This window comes from Erithacus rubecula (assembly GCF_903797595.1).
Source record: "Erithacus rubecula genome assembly, chromosome: 1".
Classification (NCBI taxonomy): domain Eukaryota; kingdom Metazoa; phylum Chordata; class Aves; order Passeriformes; family Muscicapidae; genus Erithacus; species Erithacus rubecula.
The window spans coordinates 75,882,278-75,898,790 of record NC_136658.1 but is presented as its reverse complement, the minus strand read 5'-3'; the positions used below and the strand labels follow the sequence as shown (position 1 = coordinate 75,898,790).

The following is a 16,513-nucleotide window of genomic DNA, read 5'->3' as shown; positions in this document are numbered from 1 at the left end:
GCTAAAGGCTCTCTTGCCTTCTTTTTTTTTTTTTTTAATTTATTTTTAATTCAGTAGAAATACATTGGAGGGATTCAGCAGCAGTAAGTCAATCGTTGTTAATTTTTCTTTTGGACAGAGTTTGGTGTGAAACACACTTTTTCCCTGCATGAAAGAAAATACTTAGGGGATTCAGACTTGGAGAGAGGATGCATAATTTAGTTCGCAGCTAAAGCTCCTATATAAAGGATGCTCTTCTAAGAAACAGTTAAAAAAATTTCCCCCAGCCCTGAATCTAAGGCAAGAATCTTCAGAATCTGTGTGTGCTTGGGGGTAGGTGCTGCTGAGCAGTTAAATTTTTTGAAATGCTTCTGTTGAGTGTGCCTGCTGCAGTAGTACCAGCAGAGGAGTGAGGGCACCACGAGTGGAAAAGCCCACTATGATGCTGTCAGTGGCTGCCTGCTGGGGAGGCCACGCTGCTTGTTGTAGGGGGCAGAAGCTTTGACTGGTAGAAGATCTTGAAGGACACTAGCTAGGAAAAAGAGCACAGAAATGAAGGAGAGGGAGATTTCATTTGAAAAGCCAGGAAATGGGCCTAGTCTCACTTCTAAACTTCCTTGCTTTGGGATGCATTTGTGAAAAAAATAATTACTCAAAATCTGAAGTTGATATGTAAAGGTACTGACGAGTTAATATGTAAATTCCTTACGTTGCTGATGACTTGTGGTGTTAACTGTGTGATTTCCAAGTGGATGGAATGAAAGTTTTATTTTTGTGGATGTAGGAAGGAAGACACATAGTCATATAGTAAGTCATATTAAACAAGTTCTGAGGTTAAGAATATGAAATTGGGAATTGCAGAAAGTCACTGGCTGTACAGTCACTGACAGTCTAATTCAGTATTTAGTAGTCTTAATGTGACTGTGGATGCCACCTTCTCTTTCTCCTTCCTCACTGGACTCCAGCCTCATTCAGTGCACAGAGCAGATAATGCTCATTGACTAATTAACTGGGTAGTCCTATTTATTGTTAAAAGTGGGTCAGTGCCTCATTCTAACATGCGTGTTACTCTAATCCTGCTTTGAGTAGAGGATTATTAATTTACTTATAGGTTTTTCTGTGGTAATCACAAGGGCTTCCCAAATACCAACTTATTTTCATCACATGGGTTGTAGGAATGTTGAGTGATGAGGAGATGGTGAACTGCAAGAAGTATTCCAGTGTGGAGGTATTTCAGTATTAGAGTATGAAGAGGAATGAGTAGCTGACATCCTCAGAGCTAACCAGGAGGAGTTTCTCAGGTGATATGTAGTTAAACTATTCTGTGCCCGTGGATGTTTTGAGTGCTAGCATCTGACAGAATTTCAGAAGTCATAAGGTAGTCTTGGAAGAAAACTCTGCTTTAGATGAAGTACAAAAAATTCCCCATCTCTGGATCAGACTCATCTCCCCCTGCATATATATGGCTGAAAGCCTGCTGGGAAATCCTCCTTTATCCTTGCCTTGTTCTTATGCTTTTTTCCATGCAGCTACTGCTGTCCACTATCAGACATGAGGTAGTGGGCTTAATGTGGCTTTGGCTTGATGGTGTGGATTTCATGTTCCTGGGGAGCAGGACTGACCATGCCCATGAGCCTCCCCACTTTCAGAAGGTAGCACTGCTGCCCACTGTCCCCAGACTATTTGGAATGGTGCACATGTTCAAAGCACCATTCCTGCTTCTTCCATCAGAGTTGAGTGCTCTGCATGGTTCACCTTCTGAGAGTAAGGTGACCAGCTGACTGCGTACATATAGGGAGTGTAGTTGATACTACCTATCTAAAACTTTTTTTTTTTTTTTTTTAATAATCATTTTTACATAGAAATTCTGTGACAAAATAAGGTGGAAAGGAAAAGAATGCATTTTCTCCAACTTTGGTAGCTGCTTAAATTAGCACATGGTGCTTTTCTAATAGATGTGTGTCCCACATGTCAGAAGGCTATAGGAGCAGAGATAGGGAAATAGCTGGTACTTGCTGTTTAGGGGAAAGTATATGATTAATTAACAGGATGTGTTCTCTGTTCTCTGTGGCACTTTGCAGCTTCAGTAAGCAGCAGACCACCAGCCTGCTTTGCTGCATGCTCCTTCTAGCTTATGCCATCATCCTTTCTCAGTGCTGAGGGAAGGTCTAAAAGGAAGTGTTGTAGTATTAAAATGTAGCATGCTTATACTTAGGTATAAGCATACTAAGTCAGACAGTTAAAGTTGCACAGACAACTGCCATTGCATTTGTTAGCTTTCAGGTAGTTGAACAGGTGTAATATTCTTTTGTGTGTAGACCTCATACTATATATTGATAGATACAAGCTAGTATGAAGTAGAAGTATGGCTCCAAATGTTTGTTCCGAATTTCTGCCCCATTTTTGCTGTGAAGTTCATAATTAATACATGGTACTCACCCTTCCTTCTGGCTTCTGATTGCTGTAAAACACTGGGGTGCTGAGCTGAGAAGTGCCAGGTCTGCCCTGGGCCCAGTGGCAGCTGCAGAGCTGCCTGTGAGGAGCTGGCCACAGCAGAGGTGCTGCTGCTGGATGAGTTTCCAGTGCCAGAGCCTAGCCCAGCCTCTCACTGTGGCATGTTTGCATCTGGTTCTCTGCTAGAATGCCTTTTGCAAAGCCCCCCTAGAAAATCTGTGGTTAGAAAACAGGCATGTGTTTCTGCAAGATGGCATTTTTCTGTGGCTGTTGAGAATGGCCCATCTGTGAATAGACTTTATAGCCAGCCTGTGAGAAGGTGGAAAGGGACATTAAGACTTGGCCTGTGTTGGGTTGGCCTAATAAAAGCATTATGTTTGTTTTGACAGCCCTAATTAAAGCATTATTTCTGTTTTCACAACCAACCACCTGCATGTTGTATCTAGTCAGGGCAGTAGTGGCCACTGCTGTAGCAGTTCCATGTGTAATTGCTCCATGGTTAGTTTAGTGAGCATTAGAGCTTAGGTTTTGTGAAATCCCTAAATATGCTAGGCTTGGAGTGGATAGATATAGACATTTATGAATTTTCTGCTTTTTAGAGGGTATTAGGTTCTTTACCAGTACATTCCTCTTTAAACAAGATAAAGCAGCTGATATAAAAAAAATGGAAAGATAGCTGTTCATCAAAACTGATACTAAAGGTAATCTGTTGTATTGCACTTCTTAATGCAGTAAAACTGGTCAGGGTTGTTCTAAGTGTGAATTTTCTAATCATCGGTAGCATTTCAATATTTAGAGTTTAAGTGTTTAGAAACAGTAATATCCAACTTTTAAGTAAAAGTATAATTGTAGTATGTCACATATTCTTCACTTGTCCTGGGGTTTGTTTCTTCCCCACTTCTCTGGAGAAAATGCGTGTTATAGTAAAGGTTGAGAATTCTTTTTCCAAACATGTTTGTACTTTCTGTGAGTGATGCTGTATTAACTGTGTACCTCAGCTGTCTTTCTTTTCTTTTAGAGGTACCTCCCTCTTTAATTTCCATTATGCTTTTTCCAGGAGTTGATGGATCAATTTTCAGTTTGTTTTGCTCGGAATCTTTTTAAGAAATGCAAAAACAATTTTTGGCATTTGGCAACTGATACAATTGAGAATTGAAAAGTAAAACCAATAACCAGTTATGGATGCATTAGAGGAGGTTAAAATTACTGAGTTCACTTAATCACTTTGTCTCATATGTCAGCTCCAGAAATCAGGCAATTAGACAGGGGTTTTCTTTTTTCTTTTATGTATTTCATGTGGAAATAACAGAATCACATAATATTGTGAGTTGGAAGGGACCCACAAGGATCATTGAGTCCAACTGCTAAGTGAATGGCCTGTAGGAGGAAAATTACTTGGGGGATCTAGGGAGAATGAGAATTTTTTCCTTTTTTTCTATCTGCAAAGTCATTTGGGACTTTAAGGGCAGTACAACTTGAAAAAATTACACTATTAATATGCTTTGATTTTATCTGCTTATATACCTCGTGGGTTTTTCTTATTGTATAGGAAATCATTCAGAGTCCAAATATTTCAAAAGAATTGTAGGTATCTGAGGAGTATTGGTTATTACTTGTTTCTGGTAGAACCCACCTTGTATTGAGTACTGAAGAATACTGTAGCACTATTACTGTTGTCATTGTTTTCCTGCTTCAAAGGCAAACATGAAAAGGACTGTGAGTGTGGGGATAGTTATGTCTAGCTCTCTGCTATATCTTAATAATTGGAAGCTTGTTTTCCAGAATTGAGGACATCCCTGTTTAATTTCTATCTAGCAGGTATTAGAAAGGGCTTTTTTTTAGGTAGAAGTGGGCCTTGAGGAATGATTTGAATGTCCAGAGAATAATAACTCTGAGGATTAGCTCAGAAAAGTTTACATATGTAAGGAACCAGCTAGAAGCAAATTTAGACTGCTGTGGGAAAAGTGGACAACTGGTAAGTGAGGCCAGGGGGGTAGACACAAGCATTTCTGTAGAACCTTCAAAGCAGAAAAAATAATCTTGCTTGTGAGGCAGCTGATGAAAAGGGGTCAGTGCAGGGATTTAGATGGTAAGCTGATGTGGCTGATGTTTTCCTGATTTGTTGCTTTCTAGTAAAGATGTAATGCTTTGTGCCACCAGAAGAATGGTGTGGTGAATCACTGTGTGTGGACATGAGTATTTGACATGAGTTGAAATTGATTATGTTCTTTTATGTGTGTGTAGGCTTCATGAGTCTTTCTGTGGTTACAAAAATTCCAATTATGTAGTTGTCTTGTTTGATCCTCAGATATTTTGTGCTTAGAACTTACTTGCATTTCTTAATTTGCTTTTTAAACAGACTTTTACTCCTGGCCTTTTTAAAATTAGAGAATAGAGATTTAGAAGCAAAGCACAGATATATAAAAGTGAGAGCAGAGGCCTGCATTATACAGGTTGTTGTCAAGTTGGTCAAACAATGTGTGATTCCAGTAGTTTATGGTAGGGTCTCTCAACTTCAGTTGGTCTACTGCTGAGGCAAATAGCAGGAATTTTCTTTTATTCCTTTATTTTATGCATTATCCCCAGCTGCTGTGGAAAAATATCCTTACGTTCTGTTTAGGTTATCTGCACATGCCTCATGGAATTATTTTTATAAAAAGTTGAGTTTTAGTTGGAAGCTATTAAAACAAAAACTTGTTTGAAAAAATTGATGCAGTTTATTATTGAATAGTTCAGTGTGATATTTTAGGAATTGTAGAAGATTTTGGAGAGTGTTAGCTCTGAAAGCTATGGTATTAAGTAATTATATCTCTTTAAGTTGCTGTTTCTGATAACAGAATAGTTCTGATTACTCTTTGGAAAAAGTATCAACTTTAATTTGTATTATCACTGTGCTTTTGGACTTGGTCCATGACAGGGAGTCCAGCTGCTCTAGACTCTGTAGCAAGACTTTTACATAGCAGAAGGATGGCACCTATGCTGCTTTTCTGTCTTCATCAGATGCTTCTATGATATGTGAGGTATATTAAAAAAAAAAAAAAAGACAGGCCAGCTCTTTAGTATAATGGTAAGGATAGCTGTTTTCCTTTGCTTGCCTAAGAATATCTCCTTGTGTAGTGGGAGTGTTTGTAAATAAGGCAGCATTTCCCAAACTGTTTTGCTTCTTGTCTGCCTTTCAGCCAACTTGGTGCATTTGTGCTGTCTGCCCTCCAACTGCACTCTGTCACAGTGTCCTAACCAGGCGTGTGCTTTTATTTTTGCCTCTCATGCCTGGAAGCATCATTCATTTTCTTTGTCTGATGCCTCTATTTCAGAGATTCCTAGTCTGTATTTCAAAAGCATTGCATTAAATGAGAGGCATAAGAACGGCAGAGAATGCTCTGTCCCTAACAAGTTCCAAGTAGAGCACTGTAGTGAAAATAACACTGAGGCGTACAAGTGAGGTTAGCACCACCAGCACAGGATTTCCTGGTGTACAGAAATGCATGTTGGTATGAAAATGAAAGCAAGTGTAAGCTCCTATGACACCTTGGTGCTTCTGGGTGACTAAAAATACACAAATCTTAAATGACTTTTTTAGATAAGCTTTGTGTAAAAGTTTTATTGTTTTTGTCTCAGTATTAGGATAGCTATCTCTATAAATTTCTCTGGAGATACAGCACTGTAGTTTTACTGCTTTATATCTGAGATAACACCTTGTCCTTAGGATGCACATGTATGCAATGAACCTATGATTCAGTTTACCAGCATGTTAAAAAGTTCACTGTTGCTGTGCTGAGAGTTTAAATCAAGATTAGAGAGAAACATTTTACCCAGCCTAAAAATAATTGTACATTTAAGAAAAAAGTACTAATAGCAAAATGAATTATTTCAATCCATGTTTTATTACTTTACCAGAAGTCTTTAAAATATTGTCTTGAAAATTGTCAGCTGAATCTGTTGTGATCTTGCTTTAGCCTATTCACTTTGGGAGTAACAGATCTCATTACTGGAAAGGATCCTTTTTTATATTAAGAACAGTGTCCGAGATCATTAGTGCTGATAGTGAGTTCATAAATGAAGTGGTCTAGGATAATACAGTGTTTGTTTGCTGGTTAGTGAAATTGTAGAATGAAAATACCAAAAAATATTTTCAGATGGTATTGGTGTTCTGATAGTGTTGGTGTTAGACAAGACAAGCATTAAACTAAAATTGACTGAAACCGAGACATTTGCTTGAAGCATTTGTGCTGAGTTCATGGCATACTACTCAGGCACTTAAGGTGTGATGAGATACTTTGTTTCTGAAAAATGTCATTGTAATGACTAAGGCAAGAGTAACTTTTTTTTTTTTAAATTCCTCTTCGCTGTCTGCATCTGGCGGGAAGCCTACTTTCTGCTAAGATCCTGTGGGAGAGGAATTATATAAGAAGATATTTATTTTTAATTGCAGTTGTCACATTAAGCTGCAGTGTTATTCACCAAGCAAGAAGTGTATTAGATAATATGTGTTATAAAAAGTAGAAAACTTTGTCTTAATTTCTCAAGATGTTCTATTTAATTTCTTTCCAGAATTGCCGGGATGTACCTTCTGTCTTGAATATTGATGGAGTTTAGGAATTTGTTCTGTTTTTGCACAGGTGCTTACATAATGTGTTAGCATTTTCCCCTCTGGATTCTGTGTTGTTTGCTCACACATCTGTCTTTACTCAGACCTGCTTGGTCAGCCTTTCTGCTTCAACAAGGAAGTTGTTGCTTCTCTCCAAGAAGAACCTGTTGAAAATATGTACAGGTTCAATGCATGTTGTGCTGTTGCACAACACAAAGGCTTATTCCTTTAACAAAAGTAGCTAATTCAAGGTTTTCCTAAAATTCCCTAAACTTACCTAAAATTGTAATGAATATCCTAAAAAAGAAAATATGAACATGAGAAGCTCATTGGTATATGGAAGTGTTTGCTTGTAATTATTCTGTAGGAAAGATTTGGATGTACAAATCAAATGCAGGGACTGATGTGAAGTAGTGAACATATAAGAATAAAATCTTTGAGCACAAAGTTGTTTTTTTTTCCCAGTTTAGGCTTCCACTTTTTTAATACCACGTTGCTCGTGTGGTAAAGTGTGCCCACTTCTGCAGACCTTTCATGCATTGCTTAGAATAAATAATTTTTCTAAACTACTGTGGTCTTCAAGAAGCAAGTGACAATTTCTGATTTGCTAAATGTTTAGCAGAAGGAGAAGGTTGTCTGCTTCTCATAGAGAAGGCCAGGTGGCAAATACAGTAAAAATGCATTGGCTGTTCAAGTATTTCCTAGGCTATCAGCATTGTAAAAGCTGGAGTACACAAATGAAGTATGAATTGAACACTTATTTTTTTCACTCTATAAGTAATGCAAGAATTACTTTTTTCATCTTTTCTACAGTCTTAATTTTCTTTCTAATTGCTACAGGGAAGTCAGGTTAAGGAAGCTAGTATTCAATTTTCTTTTGAAGGCAGTAGTTATACTTGCCACTTCTGGAGCATTCTCTTCTAAATCTAAACTACTGCCAAGAAAGCTGTCCTCTGCTCCAATAAGTATACTTTTGGTGGTTTTCTTTTGATTGTACCTGTGGAGTATGCTTTCTTGTGCTCTGGGTCCCTCTGCTAGCAGTATGTTTTGAGACCGTTTGGAAGAGGAGAGTAAAAATCCTTGCTGTTGAATGCCATTGTGAAATTGCTGTGGTACCAGTGGAACTGAGCGCTGTGGAGGTGGGTCAGCACTGGAATACAGCAATTTGTTGGAGTGGCACAAGGAGGCTAATTGGTATGGCCAAACCATAGCACTTGAGTACAGAGATGGTCTTCCTGCAGCTAGATAAAAAAAAATGTTCTCGAGCAGGTTCTGCTGTTTGAAGTGCCCAGTTAGTTATCATGCTGATAGCCTAAATTGTAGCTTTGAGCAGCTTTAAGTGTCTTGGATAGGCTTGCATAGCAAATATCAGCAGTAGAAAGGGTGCAGTGTCTAAGATCCCAGCAGCATACTCAGCCTTGCTTGGCTCTGGGGTTGCTGCCCAAAGCCTGCTGCTGCCTGCAGGTTGACCTGCCTGGCATTGAGGGTGTTTCAGCCAGAGCAGGAGCAGAGCACCTGGTGCTGTATCTGTGCCCTGGCAAGGTTACTGTGACAGGTTCAAGTGCTTTGTTTGGATATTAGGTGACTGAACTGTACCACCTGTCTGGAGTTACTCCAGGCCGGCTCTGGGCTTTCTCAGTGTGGGAAAACTTGCAAGTTTTCATTTGCTTCTTCACAGTTTGAAGGATTTTGTGCATTAACTGTATTTGTTCAAGGAAGAAGTGGAGGTACCTGGATTCTCATGGTGACTCTAGCATAGTGAGGAGCAGTGGGAGAAGCATGAAGAATAGTCTTTTTCTTAATTCTTCAACAGAACCTGAAGGATTTGGAAAGCTGATGGTGTCATCTGAAGGAGTATTCTGCTAGTTTGCTAAAAATTGGATAGACTGTAATTTCTGGCAAAAGCATAAGATGAAGTAGCAGATATGCTGCTGAAATTTTATACTATACCTTGAAATGACAGTTGTTCCTCATCTGTCAAGGTGTAGCTTAAAAACTGCTTAAAAGCAGGAGTTTTTGGTAATGGCTAGAGTATAGGCAGAGAAAGCTGTATAGGAAATATATTTTTAGAATAAATAAAAACCACAGTTAAAACATTGAATAATTTACAGGCAAACTGGACTGAAACTGCTTACAATTAGATATGGATTTGGTATCTTTTTTTGTTTTCTTGTATTAATAAGTCCTGGTATTTCTCATGGTGCCAGAAAACTGTGTAAGATGCTGACCTTTGCAGTATAGGTTAGGGACTGACTGTAGCAGGAAGGCTGAGACAATAATTGGCATTATTGCAGATGTTACTATTTTCCATAGTACAGTCGTTGAACTATAAAATACTTTTCCTAGGCTGCTGAATGTGACTTTGTCAAATGAAGGCAAAAGAGGGACAGCCATTTAAAATATGGATCCAAAAAGTTGTCTTTTTTAGCACTGTAGTAAGAGGACTTCTGAAGTTTCTATGTGGGTACTTAAAATTATGAAGGAGGAGCTAGATCATGAACAGTTAAGAGTTTTATTTTCCTATTCTCTTAGCTATCTTTTAAAATTTTTGTAAAAAGAAGTAGCAATTCATTAATAATTAGCATCTTTAGAGTTTCTTAGGTGTTTCCTTCGAACCTACAGAATATACAAATAATATTCTAGATTTGGCAGCAAAACTTCAAGAATCTTTTTCTCTTGCAAAACTGATGTTTATTGCTAATAAGATATTCCATTTATTTAATCTCTCAGATAGAGTTCTCCATTTGAACCGGTGTTGGTGTTACCCCCAGTGGGCTGATTCATGCAGCTCCAGTCTCGGGGGAGTGCAGCTGGGCAGTGTTTCCTTCTGTCTGTGGTGTGCGTGCTGCTCGTCATCCTCCTCTTCCAGCCCTTCCTGTGGTTATGTATGACTCTGCTTCTTTTGCTGTTTCCTATGCCTAACACATGGAAATGGCTCACCAGGTTATGCAGTCTGTTTTGGAGGGAAAATTCCTGTTCTGATGAAAATTGAGGGTTTATAATATGTATTCCTTTAGCTGTGCCATTAAGTTACATTTTATTTCCTTTGAGAATTAGGATCAGGAAGTTGTTTCCGGGTGTCACCACCTGGCTGCGAGTCCTCCAGAAGTTCAAGTTGGATAGTTTGGTACAGGATGTTCCTCTGAGTTGGATGTGTGCCTTCCTACCTTGAAGCTACCCATTACTCATGCCTGTTGGCTTGCAGTGGCCTGGCCATACTGATTAGTGTCTTTATAATTTACTGTGGGTGCTTTTACAGAAGGTTCATTTGGACTGCAGCTTGCATACCATTGTAAATGCTTTTTTTTCCTGTCAAAGTAATACTTGCTTGAGAATTTTGTGTTAATTATGACAGCTTCTTGTTGTTCTTTGTAGTTTTAAGTATTGAATTAATTTATTTGTGGTTAAAGTCTTGTATGTCAAGGCTCTTGTTTCGGGGCAAGATCAATTTCTTCTTGCATCCTTCGCACTTGCTTTCAATCAAAAGGATTTTTTTGGCTACATTTCAGGAAATTGTTGCCACTTCACAAAGAATGTGATGATGAAAATTGTCTTAAGCTATCAAGGAAGCATTAAAAGTGTTTGTGCTTTCTGTGAAAGGGTTTGAGATTTTAAAGTGTGCATTTTCTATGTTACTCTTTAAAAGAACCAGTGCATCCAGTTCAAAACTCTGCTTAACACATGTATTTCCAAGAAGGGTATGCAAGAATACAGGTCTTCATAAAATGAGCTTGCCTTCTAGGTTTTTTAATAGATTTATTTTCTTTTTGATGTCATTATCGTCCTCATTATTCTTGTTTCTAAAGTTCAGGCTCCTTATTGCTTCTTTCAGCATTTGTGCTGTAACTTCATGCTACAAATGCTCTCATTTAGTAACTCCATTAACTTCCATTTTCATGGTATGCACTATTATGTTTTTGGTTGTTTTGCTGAGGAGACAGTAGTACCATATTCTATTTCCCTGAAAAAAAAAAATATATATATCTATATATAATAGATACTAGTGAATAAACCTATGGTTAAAGAAACTTTTTCTGATTTTTCTTTTTTTTTCTTTTCCTCTTAGTTCCTGGAATGGATGGTGGTGGGTTAGCTGATGCTAATCTAACAGATTCATACTTTAGCACCAGCTTCATTGGCGTTAATGGATTTGGAAGCCCTGCTGAAACGAAGTATCCCATGATGCAGGTAATAGCAGTGATTTGTATAATGTTTCATTAGTTCCAGATGGTGTTACACCAAAAAGGGAAAACTGCTCTGGAGGCAGGACAAATGGAGCCTTCTGGAATGTGTTATCTTGTATGATATACCGAGTATATACTCACTTTAATCTTGCAAATGGAAATGAAACAGTATCATTCCTTTAAAATTAATCTGGTTTTATTTGCATTTACCTGAGCTGTTGTGCTGAGCTTTGCTGCATCCATTAACTCTGCATTAGGTTTCTTTTCTGAATGTGACTTTCTAGATTTCTTTTTAGGCTCATAGCTTTTGATACCCTTTAGCAAATACATAAAAATCAAGTTTTGAAACTTTTCAAAGATCAAAAGTTGCTGAAGGAAAATGTGAACTGTCCAACCTGAAATAACTAGGCAAAAATTTCAGGATTTGTCAACTCAGACTCTGGTGGTGGTATGTTGAATTAATACTTAAATCTTCTAAAATGTTTCCTTGTATTTATAGTGTTGTGTAAAGGTTGGCATAGGAACTCCCATGAGGTGGAACATATTGTGTAGGTAGTATTCTGCAAAATTTGCAACAGAAGTCTGTCGTATTTAAAACCTAAATGAGTTTCTACTGAATTAACACATGGAGGACTATAATAACTGTCTCCAAAGTGTTATGCATTTCAAAGGAAGCAGAGTCTGTCCCTGAAAGAAGATGGTCTGTCCTCTACTAAACAAAGCAACTTTGGGTAAATGAGAGAGAGCCCAAGTCAAACAGTTCACACTGAGTCCTGACAACAACTCTCTTCTTTTATATCGAGGAAACTCTCCTTATGAGGTTACTTTGATCTCAATTGTGGCTGTATTATGGATTGAAAAATAACTCAGCAAAAGGTGGGAAATAATTAGATGTGGTTTTTTCTTTTGTTTGATTGTTTGTTTGTTTTTTTTTACTGCATGTTTTCAAGAAGACTTTTCTTATTTGACAGAATTGCAGAAGTATGGAAATGTTTTCTTGACAGTTATGCATGATTTAAAAACAAAAATTTTAACCTCTGATCCTAAAGTGTACTATTGAAGCTGGCAATTACAGTTTTTGTATAACTGAGGTCCTATAATTTAACACAAAGTCATTATACTTTGTGTCCTTAAACTGTGTTCTACAGAAACACTGGTGTCTTTCTAAACACCAGTTTTTAATTATAACTCTTTCTTCTGAAAGACAGACAATAAGGCATGCATCTAACATGAATGCTGATAGCTTTTTTAAATACTAATGCCCGAGATTACAGTCAAGGCATTATTGTTTCTCTTTGAGAAGAAATCAATGTGCCTGTTGCCTATTGGAGGATAAGGAAAATTGCTTCAGAAGAAGGGTTTTATTAGTATTGAGAATGTACTTAAAGGCATCAAACTGCAGTTTGAAAAGCATTCCTGTATTGATTTCTTTCCTTTAATTATTCCTGTAATTTAAATTCTTGTTTACATAGGTACAGTTGGTAATGCTATCTGTTTTGATTGTCAGCTGCTAGATTAAGTCCATACTGACAGAGTTTAGCCACTTGGAGTGGGATTTTCTGTGTCATTCAGCCCTTTGGAGAACAAGACAAGGGAGAAGTTTTAGTGGGTTTGACTGTAAATAATACTAGTCCTTTATGGTTTGGCCTAGAGACTTTGAATCTGATAGGTTGGTTATTCTATCAGGGATGTACCTCTTGCTTGCTTTCTCTGAAAATGTGCACAGATTTTGTCATTTTATTAAACTTTCCAGTGGGTCCATATAATCCAGGTCTGCAGACTTCCTATATGTTAAGTAATTTTGCAAGAATGTAATTTGCACTGGCATGCTCTGTCTTGAGTACAGTTTTGCAGTTATAGCTCTGGCATAATCTAGGCCTTGCCTGGGCTCAGAGCAGGAGTGCTGATCAGCTTCATCTCCCTCTTTCCCTTTCTTCCACTTCAGACCAAAGCAGCATGGAAGTGGATCTATATTTAATGAAAGAGAGCCATGTCTGTGTTAATTGAAGCAGAGGGGTTGGCAAGGGAAAAGAAATTTACACTGGGGGCTTAGAGAAGCTGGGCTGAAGATAAGTAAAGAAGAAACCAGGAAAGATTGAGCAAAGAGACTGAAGCAGAGAGGAGACCATGGTGGGACACTCACAGAATGGGGACTGGAATGGTATGAACCCAATACACAAACTGAAAACAAGTTTTCATAATGTAAATGTGGAGAGAACCATTAGGGGTTCTAGGTGGAGAACAGGATGGAGAGAACAAATCCATGTTCCTATTTCTCACCAGGTTCTCAATTCAATCTAAAGATTGAAAAAATTTAGTGTACTGCCATCAATGAAACATCAGATATCTTCTCTAAAATATTTCATTAACTCTCAGTTTTGCTTTTGCAGATGGAAACATCAGTTCCATCTGAGTTATTTTGTCATCTCTGGTGAATCTGTGTAGTTCAAAAATAGATGCATCAGTGATGCAATATGAAGCAAGTTCTTCAGCTTGTTTTTTAAAACTGGGAAATTGCACAAACATGCAAATAAACACACTGATAGAAAAACAGGGGTAAGATGCAGCAAAATGTTAGGAAATGGTAAGTTTAGGTTGCCCAGTGCAGCCTTGAGGTTGCATCTAGAGTTGTATTTCTCATAATGTGGTGTAATTTTTTCAGTGGGACTTAATCAGAATACAAGATGTGTGGCACATCCATGTGTATGGAGCATCTCTTTGATAGTTGATTAAACGTTCATTATATGGTTCTGTGCTTTATTCCTGCATGCTGTTTGCATCCTTGTGAAAACTCTTAGCTGGCAGTGCTCTTTTGAGTGCTGTTACAATTATTCCATCAAAATTTGTGCAGTGTTTTCTGTATGAAACAAGAAAGTAGCCTACATTTTATAGATGCATGGGATGAAAAAGGATGGCAGTTAAACAAACAATGGTGCAACAGTGCTGGCAAACAAGAGGCCTGAGTTTTTGAAGCTAATCTTTAGAGTTGGAAGGTAGAGAATGGAATTAATAACAACCAGTAAAATACTTGGTTCAAGTTGCTTAACTGGCCTCACTCTAGCAAAGATAGTTAAAGTCGGTCTCTTCAGGGTATTGCTCACTTTTGTTACGTGAAATAATCCTTCTGCTGTCCTAGTTTTATTCACTACATACCTCTCAACATAATCATCAGGTATTCAGTTGAAGAGTCTTGACTATTCCAATCTAATCTCCAGAATGTGCTTGTCACATGCAGTACATAAAACAGAGGTTTGTTGAAAAGAGTATATGGTTGTATATGTCTGGGTTATCCTAATGGATATATAATGGACCCAGACTGCATCAAGCAAAGCTATATCAAAGTTTGCAATTACCAGATTTTTGTGTGCAGTGCCTGATCTCTAACACTCCATGTGAAGTAAGCAGCAAAATGGAGAAAAGTTGATTATGTCATTATGAATTGGGAGTGGATGTGCTGCTTTGACCATAAATAATGTAGATGAATAGTCATCAACATTTCTGTAGAATTTCTATTTCTGACTTTTGGATTTCATTTATATCTGTAGAAGAATATTTTATGAGATCTTCAACATATCTTTGGGCTTAGATTAGCAGTGAAGATGCAGTGAATGGCAATGCTCACTTTGCAATAGGGAAAACAGAGTAACAGTACTTGGTACAGTTCAGAAGAGTCAGGGTTTTTGAAGTGGCCATGGCTGTAATTCCTCCTTTTTCTTCCTCTCTTTGCCTCATCATTCCATTCCTCGTCCTTAAAAGCCATTTGCGATTGGCCAACCTTCCATTGTTGTTCCCCCCCCCAATCATCATCTTCTGTTGTTACTAACTTAGTTTCCTATTGACAATAGTCTTCTGTCCTCATTGGTTTGTGTTTTTCTGTAAGATTGTTTGTTTTCAAGTGTCTCTTCTTCCCTCAATCTGCATATGCTTTCACTATATACTATATTAATATAGTATATACTATACGGTATATGTACTATGTTAAGAGTTTTGTTTTCTGTCTTATCAAAACACTGTTTTTCTGTTTTCCCCTTCTCTGATTAATACTAACTGACTGCATAGCAGGCCAGTGTAGCACATAGCCCACAGGCTGCATGCTGTCCTTGAAGCTGTTTTTTTTCTTTTTGGTGTAGCAGCAGCTGCCAAGAGACAGTCAGAGGTGTGGTTTGAAAAGCAGCTCACTGCTTTTGGCTTTCCCATTGGAGAGACAGGAGCTGGCTGGCTGGGATGCCTCTAATGCTTGGCTGTTTGCTCAGTTGCTCTGTGTGTGCCTCTTGGTTGGCTGGTGTCACTGTTCCTCTGGCATTAGTGGTGCCCTTTGACAAACTTGTGGCTTAACCAAGATGCAGATGGTGTGGAAAGAGGCTTTAATGATATTATGTTGGGCTGTTCAAAAGGTATTGTAGCAGGATGAGGCAGAGAAGTATCTTTATATTGAAACATTTAATGTTGTATTAGAATTGAGCAGCTTGGTTGTAAGAACATAAAACAGTAGAAGGTGCCTTCATCCATGTTGTGTGACAGATCTGGATTTCCTTATTTTGATGGGATGAGATTTATAACTACATGGATTCCATTGGATTGCAAGTTGTGTAGAAAGGAAGAATCTTATTTTCTCAGTACATCACCCTGATTGAAATAATAAGGCAGTAACTGTCTTCAGCATTAAAATTGGCAAGGCCAAGCAATGGGAAGAAACAGTTTTGCTTACTTTCACCATGCAAATGTTGGTGTACTAAGCATTCTTGAATAGCCTGAGAAGTAGCAACCATGCTCACTTCAAAGCCTTGCAGCTGAATAAACACAAAGACTTTTGTTGCCATTGCTGCATCTGCCAACAGTTGAGTAATAAAACTCTCCCTATAGCACAGAAGCTTGTCTTCACTTTTTAACTGTTGGGAACCGAGTGGGGCTACAGATGTGCTGTTTTAAATATAAAATTATGTAGTTGTTTTCATAATACTTTCTGAAGAAATCCAATTGCTTTAGTTTCAGCAGTTGAGTGGGTCATTCTATAGATGGTGCCACATGTGCTGTCAAAGACAGCTTTTGGATTGTTTAAAAAGAAAAGCAAAAGGTACCACCCTGTGTAGGTCACAGAATCTGACAACTGAATGTCACAGCCAAACAAATCAATCTTAATCTCTTGCAGAATGACTGTTTGTACTCCAGTCAACATTATTCTAAAAATTATGAAGAAATATTCTGAAATATAGTCCCAGTAAAACAGTAGTAAAATGAAGAGACTAAATTGTGACATACTGCAGAATATTTTGAGGTGGTATGCTTAGCACCATGAATTGGCCATGAG

At 38.0% G+C, this 16,513-nt stretch overlaps 1 protein-coding gene across 6 annotated transcripts in view; it reads left to right on the top strand.

The window, feature by feature from the left end:
- The window catches only part of PAN3 (poly(A) specific ribonuclease subunit PAN3), a 79,015-nt gene that overhangs the window by 2,041 nt on the left and 60,461 nt on the right, over positions 1 to 16,513 (top strand). For all 6 annotated transcript variants that reach the window (XR_013773324.1, XM_079298356.1, XM_079298357.1 and 3 more), the window contains exon 2: positions 11,088 to 11,209. Coding sequence is in view for 5 of the 6 variants with exons in the window: in XM_079298356.1 (XP_079154482.1) it covers positions 11,088 to 11,209 (122 nt within the window). In the remaining variant the exon portion in view is untranslated. The remainder of the gene's footprint in view (positions 1 to 11,087; positions 11,210 to 16,513) is intronic.